Source organism: Clupea harengus, chromosome 6, assembly GCF_900700415.2.
Source record: "Clupea harengus chromosome 6, Ch_v2.0.2, whole genome shotgun sequence".
Taxonomy (NCBI): domain Eukaryota; kingdom Metazoa; phylum Chordata; class Actinopteri; order Clupeiformes; family Clupeidae; genus Clupea; species Clupea harengus.
Window position 1 is genome coordinate 11,279,922 of NC_045157.1, and position 14,230 is coordinate 11,294,151.

Consider the following 14,230-nt stretch of genomic DNA (forward strand, 5'->3'; position numbering starts at 1 on the left):
AGGGTGAACATATTCATCACTTCTGTAGTGGTGTAAAAACAACATTTAGTTTTATTCCTTTATTACTTAAAAAACAAATACATATGAAATAAATATAAAAAAAGAAAGAAAGAAAACTACATTAGTTCACCGTCACACACCGTTAATGAGCCCCTGCTCCGCCATGCACACACACCTATCAGGACACACACACACACACACACACACACAGGTCAGGACCCTCCCCCCTCCACACAAACACACCTGATGTCTGTCACATGACACAATACCACCATCCCCTGTGAACACACACACACCTCACAGAGAGGAATATTGTACATGTACCGGTGACACACTCGTTTCTCTCCTCCTCTGTTTCATCTCTCCCTTTCCATTTCTCTACCCCTCTTTCCCCAGATCAGATCAACGGTGTAGGTGTAAGAGAAGGAACAGGAAGTGACATCACCATAATGGAGGTGTGATGCCCCTCATCTGTTTACATCAGTTTGGCAAAACAACACAGACGTGAAACACCCACCTCCCCATACACACTCAGAGTTCAACACACACACACACACACTATGCACCAAGGCATGTACATTTACAAAAGAGTGTATGTGTGTGTGCATGTTTTATATATAGGGAATACCTACCTCCAATACACACACACTAAGCGTTCAGCCACACCAACTGTACCTACTCATGTATGTTTACATAATTATGGTGTGTGTGCATATGATGTGTGTTTATGTTGATGCATGTGCGCTGTGTTGTCTATTCTCTCTAAGGTCATGTCTGAAGTATAAAATGTGTTTTATATAGTACATCACACGGAGTGAAATGTGTGTATGTATATTTAGATCAGAGAGGACCCTACAGTGTTTCTTGCTCCATGCTACACCACACTCCCGAGTGTGTATGTGTGTGATTTGTACAAAACTTTATACTGCTGCCTGATCCTTCTGCTGAGCCCACAGACAAGAAACTCTCCCACTAAAACAGTTCTGGTGAGCCTAGACATAATAACTCTCCCTCTAAAACAGTTCCGCTGAGTCCACAGACAAGAAACTCCCTCTAAAACAGTTCTGGTGAGCTGACAGTCAATAACTCTCCCTCTAAAACAGTTCTGGTGAGCTGACAGTCAGGAACTCTTCTAAAACAAACTCAGCTCTAACCTAGGCTTTTAAACACTAAAATCTAGATTAGAAGACTTTAAACTAGAATCACTGATTAGAAGACTTTTCCCCCACTCCAGTCTGTCTGTAGAAACGGCCTTTAGCGTGTGGATCCATGCTTTACACTAAATATCTGCGTTCGTGTGTGTGCGCACTATGCACACTGCATGCTTCCCCAACACACAGTTAATGTGTGTGTGTGTGTGTGTGTGACCGGTAATGCAGAGTGGAAGCTCACTTTAAGTATCAGTGTCTGACTTCATATCCACAGGAGCAACTTGTTTATTTTTCATAAGTCGCATATCACACTGCACTCTGGCCTTTTAGACTATTACCATCTCTCAGTATCTCTACCTCTACGAAGCCCAGCGGCTAACTAGCCCCAACCCTGTGAACCAGCGACTAACTAGCCCCTCCCCTGTGGACCAGCGACTAACTAGCCCCTCCCCTGTGGACTAGCGGCTAACTAGCCCCTCAACTGTGGACCAGCGGCTAACTAGCCCCACCCCTGTGGACCGGCGGCTAACTAGCCCCTCCCCTGTGCTCCCACAAACAACTGCAGTAAGGGGAGGGACTTCAGCTTAAGGCATTCTACACTCTGCTCCCATTCGGCAAAACGCAGAGGAGGGTCACTGTCACTAACCAATAGCATAAAGCTGAAGGCAGATCATGATAAACTGGATAAGGCAGTGTGTGTGTGTGTGTGTGCGCATGTTCAGGATAGGACAAAGTGTGTGTGTGAACACATTCGATATGGACTGTGTATGAGTGTGTATTCATGCCCCACCCACCCCTACTGCACAATACAAACGTTCTTTATAGGAGAGTGAGCACAGGTGTGTGTGTGTGTGTGTGTAAGTATGCAATCTCTTTTTATGGGAGTGTAAGAGCATGTGTGTGTGTGTGTGAAACCTCTATAGGTGTGTGTGTGTGTGTGTGTGTGTGTGTGTGTGTGTGAAACCTCTATGGGTGTGTGTATGTGTGTGTGTGTGTGTGTGTGTGTGAAACCTCTATGGGTGCGTATGTGTAAGTAGGAAGACTTCCATGTATTTTCAGTGTTAGCGTTAGCTTTAGCATTCTGTACGACCAGTGAGTCCACGAGAGTCACACCTAAAAAATGGTTCCCAGACAGCAGTCCTGCCCCACTATTTGATTGATTAGGGCGCTGGCCAATGGGCGCTGGCAAGTGCTCCGCTGACGCACCTCCAGTCGATGGGGTTGATCCGTGGAATAGAACAGTACTCCAGTTCCTTAGTAGGGTTCTTCGGCAAGGGTTTGTGAGGGATCTGTGGGATGATGTTTTATGCCCTGTTCTCCTCCAACTAGTTGCCTTGGTAACAGTCTGACCTTTGACCCTCTACACAAACCCACCAAACAAACAAACCAACATAAAGAAATAAACAGGTAAAGTTGAGTGCCAGTGAGTTCAGGAGCGAAACCTTCCTCTTCTCACCTTGGTGAGGCGCTTCCTTACCGTGATTGGATAGACGTTGCATTAGAAAACGAGTGTTAGACAACAAACGAGCGGGGAGACGCAAGTGGTTCTCTGCTGCCCAGCGCACACATCCCTTCCCCCGGGCAGGGGCGGCGACGCCAGACACACATCGCCACCGAAACACAGCTGTGGTGAAAACCTCCATCCCGGTGTAGGAGTGATTTTACTGGTCAGTACTGCAGATCTCCACTAGGTGGCGCCAGACTGGTTTAGTCTTATAAAAAGGACATCACTACGAAACTGCATCGTTGAAGGGGATGTGCAGCGCTCCAGTATAAAGTGCTTCATTATGCTGTTATTTGTTTTGTTTTTGTTTTTGTTTGTTTCCAGTCTCTTATTAAAATATCGTTTTCCCTGGAGTGAAACCATAGTAAACATGTTACACGTAAAAATAATCATTTGGAATGTCTTTAAAAAGGTCTTCAGGAGACAGCGGTCAAGCTGAGGAGGGCCCAGGTGCCTGCAAAACAAATACAGACGTGACATCAGAACACACACCCACACACACAGACCTATAAGACCCTTATAGGTGGTTCTGTCTTCTCCGCGGCCATCTTGGTGAGTGTGCAATGCTTTGGGTTGGGTTAGGCAGACAAGGACGGGGACCATTATTAAAATGTCATTTTCAAATGACAAAACCACACTTAGTCTCTCTCTACACACTACAAGGCACCTTTACTCCTACACTACTGTGCAGCTACTTCTACTACCACCCACAGCATCAGTAGTTGTGTGTGTGTGTGGGTGACTATGTGTCTGTATGAGCGTGTGTGAGTATGTGTCTGTGCGAGAGTGTGTGAGTATGTGTCTGTTGGAGAGTGTGTGTCTGACTATGTGAATGTTTATGTGTGTGCATGAATGCCTGTGTGTATACACGTGTGTGCACAGGAGCATAATCGTGTGCTTGTGTATGTGTGTGTGGGACTGAGAGTGTGTGTGGGTCTGAGTGTGTGTGTGTGTGTGTCTGATAGCCACTAGTCTACACAAACTCACCTGATCTCGGCCAAAGACCCTCCCTAGTCTTAGCAAGGCAAGAATCTTCTCTTGTCTCCTGCCGTTGCCTTCGCTCTCTCTTCTCCTGTCTCTCTGTCCATTTCTTTCTTCCCTCCCTTCAGAAAGCATCACCTCCCCCCTCCCCACCCCCAATCCTCACTGTAAGGTCACTGGTGATGAATAAGGCCAAAGTTCAAAGTTCAGCTGCTTCTCTCATGCAAGGCAGCCAGGAGGCAGACACAGAACTCATGATAAGGGACATGTGGTGATGATGAGGGCAGCGGTGTGATGATGAAGATGAGAGGAGTTAGCGGGTTAGTGTGTGTTATCAGCTTATGCAGTAGGTGGTGCTGGAGAGGCCCTCTGTGCCCGGCGGGTGAGGGGTTAACTGCATGGTGGTGGTGGTGGTTGTTAGTGGTGGCGCCCTCTTCAGGCAGGTGAGGGGTTAACAGCATGGTGGTGATTGTTGGCGCTGGCGCCCTCTGCAGGCGGCGAGGGGTTAACTGCACGGTGGTGGTTGTGGACGCTGCACACTGGCGCCCTCTGCAGGCGGTGTGGGGAGTTGGCACACGGCCGAGTGTGTGTGTGGGTGTTTCAGCAGCGAGGCGAGCAGGAAGAGAGAGGAGGTGGGCAGAGACACACACATGAAGAGCATGATGTCCTGCGTCAAACACACCACCAGCGGCTGCTCCCACACCACCCAGTCCACCAGCACACACACCAGCAGGAAGTAGATCTGGAACTCCTGAAGCTCCTCCCACTCAGGCATTGCCCACTCAGGGCCTGTGTCACCCTCTCCCTCACTCACCATGGCTGTAAGCTCCGCCTCCTCTCGAGCGCGACCCCGCCCACGTTCTACTGCTGCTGCCGACTTCCTGCTGTTCTCCACAAACTCCTGCAGGATAGATAAAGATATGTCTGAGAGAGAGAGAGTGTGTGTGTGTGTGTGTGTGTGTGTGTGTGTGTGTGTGTGTGTGTGTGTGTGTGTGTGACTACCTGCTGTTCTCCACAAACTCCTGCAGGATAGATAAAGATACAGTGGGGAAAATAAGTATTTGAACCCCTGCCGATTTGGCCACTTGCAAAGAAATGTGTGATCTATAATTGTAATGGTAGGTGTATTTTAACAGTGAGAAATAGAATATCAACAATCAAATCCAGAAAACTGCATTTTATAACATTTATGACATTATTTGTATTTGATGCAGAAAATAAGTATTTGAACCCCAGAGGAAACAGCAAGAATTCTGGCTCCTAATGACCAGTTATGTGCCCAAGAAGCACACAGATTAGTCCTCATTAGGCCTAACAAGGTACACCTGATCTCAACTGGTGACGTGTATAAAAGAAACCTGTCCAAAGAATCATACTTCACACCTTCAACCTAACCACCATGGGCAAGACCAAAGAGTTGACCAAGGACGTCAGAGATAAGATTGTAGACCTGCACAAGGCTGGAATGGGTTACAAAACCATCGGCAAGCAGCTTGGTGAGAAGCAGACAACTATTGGTGCGATTATTCGTAAATGGAGGCAACACCAAACAACTGTCAATCGCTCTAGGTCTGGGGCTCCATGCAAGATATCCCCTCATGCGGTATCGGTGATCATCCGAAAGGTGCAGAATAACCCACGAACTACACAGGGGGAGCTTGTGAATGATCCCAAGGCAGCTGGGACCACAGTCACCAAGAAAACCATTGGCAACACACTACGTCGTAATGGTTTGAAGTATTGCAGCACTCGCAAGGTCCCCCTGCTCAAGGAAGCACATGTACAGGGCCGTCTGAAGTTTGCCAATGAACACTTGAATGATTCTAAGGAGGATTGGGAGACAGGATGTGGTCAGATGAGATCAAGCTCTTTGGCATCAACTCGACTTGCCACGTTTGGAGGGGGAAGAATGCTGAATATGACCCCAAGAACACCATCCCCACCGTCAAGCATGAAGGTGGAAACATTATGCTTTGGGGCTGTTTCTCTGCCAAGGGTACAGGATGACTCCACTGCATCGAGGGGACTATGGATGGGGCCATGTAACGTGGAATATTGGGCTTGAACCTCATTCCCTCATTCCCTCCCATTGAAAACGCAACCTTAAGGATTTGGAGAGGATCTGCAAAGAGGAGTGGACCAAAATCCCTCCTGAGATGTGTGTAAACCTGGTGACCAACTACAAGAAAAGTCTGATGTCTGTGCTTGCCAAAAAGGGTTATTCCACCAAGTACTAAGTCATGTTTTGCTAGGGGTTCAAATACTTATTTTCTGCATCAAATGCAAATTAAGTCATAAATGTTATAAAATGCAGTTTTCTGGATTTTTTTGATGATATTCTGTTTCTCACTGTTAAAATACACCTACTATTACAATTGTAGATCACACATTTCTTTGCAAGTGGCCAAATACTTATTTTCCCCACTGTATGTCTGAGAGAGAGAGAGAGAGTGTGTGTGTGTGTGTGTGTGTGTGTGACTTCCTGCTGTTCTCCACAAACTCTTGCAGGATAGATAAAGATATGTCTGAGAGAGAGTGTGTGTGTGTGTGTGTGTGTGTGTGTGTGTGTGTGTGTGTGTGTGTGTGTGTGTGTGTGTTTGTGTGTGTGTGTGTCTGTGGCTTCCTGCTGTTCTGTATGCTGTCAGGATATATAGAGATATGTCAGAATGTGTGTGTGTGTGTGTGTGACTTCCTGCTGTTCTCCACAAACTCCTGCAGGATAGATAAAGATAGGTCTGAGAGAGAGTGTGCGTGTGTGTGTGTGTGTGTGTGTGTGTGTGTGTGTGTGTGACACTTCCCGCTGTTCTCCACAAACTCCTGCAGGATAGATAAAGATAGGTCTGAGAGAGAGTGTGCGTGTGTGTGTGTGTGTGTGTGTGTGACAATTCCTGCTGTTCTCCACAAACTCCTGCAGGATAGATAAAGATAGGTCTGAGAGAGAGAGTGTGTGTGTGTGTGTGTGACACTTCCCGCTGTTCTCCACAAACTCCTGCAGGATACACACAGATACAGTATGTCTGAGGTGGGGGTCGAGAAGTCTAGGCGGACAACGTGGGTTATCCTTTTCAGACATGAAATCAACGTGGGTTGATTTTCTGGTCGAAGCATTGGAATAAAGGGGGTGTGAGTGTGTATGTGAGCGTGTGTGTATGTGAGCGTGTGTGTGTGTATGTGAGCGTGTGTGTGTGTATGTGAGCGTGTGTGTGTGTGTGTGTGTGTGTGTGTGTGTGTGTGTGTGTGTGATGGCAGCTGATGTTTCCTCCTGATTTGGAGCCGTTAAAGAGTCAGCTGCACAACTGGGCGGATCACAAGGTCTCAGTGACTCTGAGCCAATCAGAGAGAGGGAGAGGGAGGGGGAGAGAAAGAGACAGAGAGAGGAGTGAAGGAGATGACAGAGATAGAGAGAGAGAGAGAAAGAAAGAGAGAGGGATAGAGAGAGGTGAAGGAGATGACAAAGAGATAGAGAGAGAGGGGGAGAGAAATAGAGAGAGAATAGTGAAGGAGATGACAGAGGGATAGAGAGAGAGAGAGAGTGGAAAAAGGCAGCATTGTTTAGGTCTGCCAAGTCAAATCTCTTAGGAGTCAAATCTCAGAGGGAACAAATCATGTGTGTGAGTGTATGTGTGTGTGTGTGTGTGTACCACGAGAAACTTGTCCATGTAGAACTCTCTGCCGGTTGTGCCATCATTCTCTATGTGGGTGTGTGTGTGGTGTACGTGTGTGGTGTACGTGTGTGGCGTACGTGTGTGCCGTACGTGTGTGCCGTACGTGTGTGGTGTACGTTGGTGTGTGTGTGTGTGTGTACCATGAGAGCCTTGTCCATATAGAGCTCTCTGCCAGGTGTGCTGTCATTCTGTGTGTCTGTGGTTGGGATGTACGTAGGTGTGTGTGTGTGTGTGATGTATGTTAGTATGTGTGTACCATGAGAGCCTTGTCCATGTAGAACTCTCTGCCGGGTGTGCCGTCGTTGTATTTGGTATCGATGGCGAAGCAGAGGAAGAGCACGTCCACCACGGCCTCAAACACTGACAGGAAGCAGTGCGCCACCAGGAAGGCAAACAGCCCCACCAGCAGCAGTGGCAGCACCCACTCACTGTAGTCCCGCTGGTAGTTCAGAGCCAGCACGCCCGCAAACGCTGTGCAGGTCACTATCAGCACCTACACACACACACACACACACAAATACATACATACACACACACACACACACACAAATACATACATACACACACACACCATTACATACAGACAGATACATAATACATACACGCACGCACACACACACACAAATACATACACGCACAAATACATACACATATACATACACATGCACACACATTGACATACACACACAAATATAGACACAGCCAGTGTATGAGGCAATGCTTTACTTGCATATGTGTGTGTGTGTGTGTGTGTGTGTGCGCGTGTGTGCATGAGTCTAGTGTGTATTTATGTACACACTATTATGGTGTGTTGGTTCATGTGTGATGGGTATTCAAGAAGATCACTGTGTGTGTGTGTGTGTGTGTGTGTGTGTGTGTGTGTTCACCTTGCCCAAGAACAGCACAAAGTCTCCAATGGTGTTAATGGCTGCCACTCTGATTGCGTTCTCCACCAGGATGACAAATGCATCACGCGCCGACACGCAGAAGCTTGTGCTGTTGATGGCTGTTGCTGCATACGCATTCTATAGAGAGGACAACATACACACACACACAGTTTATTAGACCTCCACATTCAATGCTTAATCTCTGTTGAATCTTCACTGCTCTTCAACCTAAACACCTAACACCTGACAGGTACAGTATGAACTAGGGATGGTGAGATTCACTGATGGGCATCAGTGCACCGGCACACTGTCCATTAGGGGCTCTCAAAGCTTGATTGGTATTTATGACAGTGGCGTAAAAGTGACAGAGTGGAGTTTGAAACTCACCTGGTTCAGATAGTTGAGGCACTTCTCCAGACACCAGAGACAGCAAATACAAGCCTTCAGCATACAGCGAGCAAACGCATTCTCCTGCAAACGACAAACACATTAATCAGTGAGACAGCAAGCACACACATTCTCCTGCCAACAACAAAGGAGTGTAGGAGGCTGACGCTGTGGTGTTAAGCAGTTTGTAGCGTCCTACTAGCATGTGAGGCTAATGCTGTGGTGTTTAGCAGTTTGTAGCGTCCTACTAGCATGTAAGGCTAACGCTATGGTATTTCGTGGTTTGTAGCATCCTACTAGCGTGTGAGGCTATTGCTGTTGTGTTTAGCAGTTTGGAGCGTCCCACTAGCATGTGAGGCTGACGCTATGGTGTTTAGTGGTTTGTACGTCCCACTGGCGTGTGAGGTTAGTTGTCTGCTGTGGCTCACCTTTCCCTTGAGCTGGTTGTGGACATACATGAGGACGAGTCGTGGGATCTTGACGAGCGTGATGATGAAGGAGCCCTTGGCCACGGTGCCCAGATGGTAGCGTGCCAACCGCAGCACAGATGACAGGATAGGGGTGATGGGGAGCCGTCCTTTATCCCTTCAGCAGTTACAGAGGTTGCCAGTTAGCTAATTATAAATCACTGCCTAAATTACCTGACCCTAATCAAAATACACATGAAACCATTAAGGCAAAGAAGATGTATGGCATTTCACTACAAAAACAAATCACTTCAGGGAGGTGTGTGTGTGTGTGAGTGAGTGTGTGTGTGTGCCTTTAGGTGTGTTTTTCCTTGCCCCTGTTGCCATTGTGCTTCCTCTTCAGGCCCTGGACTCTGTAAAGCGCCTTGAGACAAATTTAATTTGATACTGTTGGCAGGACACTCTGAGTGTGTGTGTGTGTGTGTGTGTGTGTGTGTGTGTGTGTGTGTGTGTGTGTGTGTGGCGGGGGGGTGTACCTTGTAAAGTAGTATGTTACCACAGCTCCAGCGATAGTCATCTGTTGGCAGGCCAGGATGAACTCACTGATCCACACCAGGCCAAAGGTGTGGTACCAAGTCAGGTACTGTAGTGCCCCCGTCAGGCGAAACTCGGTAAGACCAGTCTCCTCATTCTGGATTGGGTTGCCTACACACACACACACACAAAAGACTTAGAGTAGTTTCACAATTCACAAATGAATGTTACGAGATTAAGAAATGTATTTCCTGATTCACAAATAAATGTCAAATGATTCACAAATCTGTTACATTTATTTACATACTAAATGTGCATTTACATACTTTTCCCAATTTGTGAACATCCAAACATTTTTTGTGGATTTTTTTTACTCTCCTGACACGGCTTGATCCACAAATGCATTTCTTTCAAAAGGAAATTCTCTGCAGCCTATCAGATGTCTCTTACAATTTCAGACAAAAACATCAACCTAAATTCGAAGGTATGACTGAATGTAAACACATTGCGTTATATCTGTACAGTGTCCAGTTATGTGGACTACTACACCATATTGGACAAAAATCGACAAATAAATGCAGTGATGTTCACAAATGGCAAGCGGTTTGTAATCGATACTAGTTAGTCTGTAAATAATATGCATTAACAGCATTTACATTGTGAATTGCGTGATATTTGTTTGTGAATCACAAAACACATTTGTTAATCACGTGAATATACTCCATACAAAAGACACACGTCCATGTATACACAGTCACACATATAGGGACACACACACAACTTTAAATTAAAAAAGATTTATGTAATTGTACTATGTTTGACGTGGCATGTCTGTGTGACGCAGGTGGGTTTGTGTGTGTGTGTGTATGTGTGTGATATGTGTTTGTAATCTGTGTGTATTAGCTTTGCTGTGGCATATCTGGTAGTGTGTGTGTGTGTCTTTGTTGGTGTGGCGTGTCTGTGTGGCGCAGGTGGGTTTGTGTGCGTGTGTGTGTGTCAAGTGTACTGTGCAATGGACTGATTGTAATGTGTTATGTATTATGCAATGGACTGCTTGTTTGGGACCTTGGGGTATGGGGTTTATAATACTTTGCCATGGACTGATGGTTGAGGACGTTATGTATTGTGTGCGACTGTCATGGTGGCGTTTGTTATGACGTGAACACTGGGCTGCAAACGCTTACTGCTCACCTAATTGCCAATTGCATGGTAATTAGCGTGATGGACTGGAAGTGGAGTAGTTCATGGGGATAGGTCCCTTCCCTGTATAAAGAGGGTAATCCAAACGGTGACGGGGGAGAGAACTGGCGGTGGATATTGACACGGGAGACGGAGATCCATATGACTGACATTGGCAATCAAAGTTCAACGGATGTAACACAACGAACGCTAAGTATTCCCGAAAGGGATGTAGTTGTTTCTACCTTTGTGTGTGGGTACTTGGGGATATGTAGCTTCACATGCTGGCATATTGTGTACAGCTCCCTTGTGTTTACAGCTGAAGACGGTTCGAGCGAGGACACTGCTTACTACTCCGGACGCTCTGTATTGGCTGGTTCCGAGGCGACCGTTTAAACGCTCTACGATTGCCTGGAAAGGGAAGTTCGTTATTCCACTCCATTTGTTATGTGCCACTAGTTCCGCCTGCTTAATGGCGTGTGAGTTTGCCTAAGCATTCGTGTTTTGAATTGTGTTTCCTGCAGTCTGGAACTTCCTCGAGGTGGGCGGAGCTACACGTCATCAGCACTACTGAGGAGTGTTCCCCAGGGACAGACGGAGCGCAGACCAGTCCCCGTGCTCGAACGGAAAGGACGAGGGCCTGCCATACTGGCCGGTAGTGACTGCACGCCTCGCCTACTCGAGTTATCGCGGTGCTGACTGTATGGACTGCCTTGTTCATGGATTTTAATACTGGTCGGTAGGGACAGACCGGCCAGTGCCAACTTGTACTTTCTATTACTTCAGGCTGTGGGGAAGGGCAAGGGACTACTAGGTGGGTGTGCAGAGACCACCATGGTTGGCTATTGTCTGGCTTAAGACAACTTTCCTCTTGCTGTGGGGTGCTGTGTTGCTGTGACTTTGCTGTGACTTTGCTGTGACTTTGCTGTGACTTTGCTGTGGGTGTTTAGTTAATACTGTGTATTTATAATACCTGTAGCAGGTACCTTGCTGTGGGGTGAATATGGTTGTGTGTGGGGGCTCTCTGGTTAAGACATAGCTGGCCAAAGGGGGGGTTTATGCCTAGCACCTAGTGGGGTTCCTAGTACAGCTGTTCTGTGCCACAGTCCTGTCTTGTTTAATAAAACATTTTATGAACCTACTCCTTTCTGTGTATTGTCTGTGACCTGGAGGATCTGTGATCTGAGCGTGAGTGCTGGCCACGACATGTGTGTGTGTGTGTGTGTGATATGTGTTTGTCATCTGTGTGTATGGGTGTGTGTGTTCTCACCACTGGTCCCGAGGAAGAGGAGCACGAGGAGCCAGTATGTCCAGAAGAGCAGGAGGACGATGAAGGTGAGGAAGGGCTGCAGCACGAGGAGTGGCAGATGGACGAAGACTTTACCAGCGACGCGGAACAGAGCGATGGTCAGGGCGACGCGCTTCCTCATGAACAGCATCAGCAGTAGCAGAATCACCTGTTAGGACAACACACACTAAATACTCACACACACTAAACACTCACACACAAAATACTCACACACACACTAAACACTCACAAGCAAAATACTCACACACACTAAATCCTCACACATAAAATCCTCAGGTACATTATAAACACAGATCTCGTGAGAGGCCAGCACACACACAAATACTCATTCCCATTATGTACACCTACATATGCATTTCCAGTGCTTGCAAAACAGCTCAAATATACCTGTTAAATATAGTTATATAATAACATATAGTTAACAAGCCATATCTTATCAGCTTTTCCCTCATATTTCACAAATTTCTTACTAACAATTCGGATAAAACATGTTTACATGTTAGCTATGATAGCTGCCTAAAGCCTTTATGTTAAACTATGTCTGCTAACTATCTTAATTAGTATCTATCACGGCTGTTTTGTGTTTGCCATCATTAAACTGTAACAATCACATGACATTATAGAGTAAATGCTCTTTGACTTTGAACACATGTTCAGAGGTTTGGACTATCTGTGCTTTGCCACCACTCTACTGTCTTAGACACGTTAATAATAATAATAATAATAAAATAATAATATTTAATATTTAATACATTTGAGAGTGCAGCAACAGAAACAAAGATGGAGAGAAAGGGGGGGTGGAGACAGAGCTAGCAGGAAAAGAAACGGATGGAGACAGAGATGAAATGTACAGTCAGCACGCCCACACACACACACACAGAAAAAAAGCTGATTTCAGCAACTTCACACTCTGTCTGTCTGTCATCTTCATCATCTTTTTCATCTTTCTGTTTGCAGCTTTCCTTGCTGTTAGTCTATTTCATTACCTACCCCCCCCCATCCCTCCCACCTTGATTCTCTCTCTCCTTTCCTTCCCATTTCTTCAAAAGTAAAGATGTTCTCTCTCTCTCACGCAAACACAGTAAAGATATGCAAAACTGTGCAGCTCTCTCTCTCTCTCTCTCTCTCTCTCTCTCACACCCTAACACACAGTGAAGATGTTGGGTATGATAGCGTAAAGTATGTATTTTCACTCTCTCTCTTACACACACAAACACTCACAGTGAAGATGGTGGCTGCGATAGCGTAGATCATGAGTGCGTGTGTTTTGTCCTTCGCTTCCTCCTCCTCTTGCTCCTGCTCCACCTCCTCCGCTTCTGGGTCCTTCACACTCAACCTGTGATCGATGTACAGCCACCACAGAATACTGGTGCCTCCTGCAACACATTAACACACACATACACACACACACACACATTCAGATATGCAGATACACACACACACGAAAAGTTATGAAAGCTAGAGAGGTTAGAGTATGTAAGAATGTTAACCATAAAACAGGAAGTGACCTCACCCAGAGAGCCAAGCACCACCAGGCCAGTCAGGATCCACACCAGCACAGCTGAGATGTAGCGAATGATCACCAACAGGATCATAGACAGCACTGCGCACACACACACACACACACACGCACACACATACATACACAGAACACACACAGGCATGAGATTAACCAAATCAGACAGAAACCATGACTGCATTGTTATTGGGAAATGCCTGCCACCTGAACTGGGAATTCATATAGTATGCTAAGCAACATTTTGACTGGAACTGGGAGTTAATTTAGCATGCTAAACTATATTTCCAGTCAGTCTGACATCGAATGCTAAGCTACACTTAGACTGGGATTGAAGGGGGAACTGACCTAGCGCTAGCACGCAAAGACCGATGATGATCTCTTTGCTAGCGGCAATGCTGGCGATCAGTCGATGCAGCAGGCTGTCGTCACTCACAAATGTCACCACCGCCTCAGCAAACTTGGCATAGCAGGAGATGTCAATGGGCGTGCAGCGGTTAAATACCGGCAGCGGCTTACTGCAGGGGTCAGAGGTAAAGGGTCATGACCTTATGAAACATCACATGATAACAATGCTGGCCCAGTGCCCCTATCCAGTTATAACAAACATTCAGGAGACACATAACTACTTCTGATGGTGTTTCAAATATCATATAATGATACCTTATGGGAATCAAAAAGATCAAGACAGGATGAGAGGTGAGAGTAAA

The 14,230-nt window shown here is 46.4% G+C and overlaps 1 protein-coding gene across 4 annotated transcripts in view; it reads right to left on the reverse strand.

Annotated features, from left to right (window-relative positions):
• Positions 1-44: 44 nt before the first annotated feature.
• slc44a1b (solute carrier family 44 member 1b) overlaps positions 45-14,230 on the reverse strand; it is a 22,020-nt gene continuing 7,834 nt past the window's right edge. For 2 of the 4 annotated variants that reach the window (XM_031568985.2, XM_012814337.3), the window contains exons 6-16: positions 13,869-14,038; positions 13,518-13,607; positions 13,226-13,380; positions 11,966-12,152; positions 9,519-9,687; positions 9,004-9,160; positions 8,576-8,659; positions 8,189-8,326; positions 7,558-7,794; positions 4,451-4,537; positions 45-3,109 (exon numbers count right to left, since the gene is read on the reverse strand). In XM_031568985.2, the coding sequence (XP_031424845.1) occupies positions 3,086-3,109; positions 4,451-4,537; positions 7,558-7,794; positions 8,189-8,326; positions 8,576-8,659; positions 9,004-9,160; positions 9,519-9,687; positions 11,966-12,152; positions 13,226-13,380; positions 13,518-13,607; positions 13,869-14,038 (1,498 nt within the window). In that variant the 3' untranslated portion in view covers positions 45-3,085. Of the gene's footprint in view, positions 3,110-4,450; positions 4,538-6,260; positions 6,545-7,557; positions 7,795-8,188; positions 8,327-8,575; positions 8,660-9,003; positions 9,161-9,518; positions 9,688-11,965; positions 12,153-13,225; positions 13,381-13,517; positions 13,608-13,868; positions 14,039-14,230 lie in introns of those variants that run through there. The other 2 variants (XM_031568983.2, XM_031568984.2) reach the window with 2 other exon arrangements.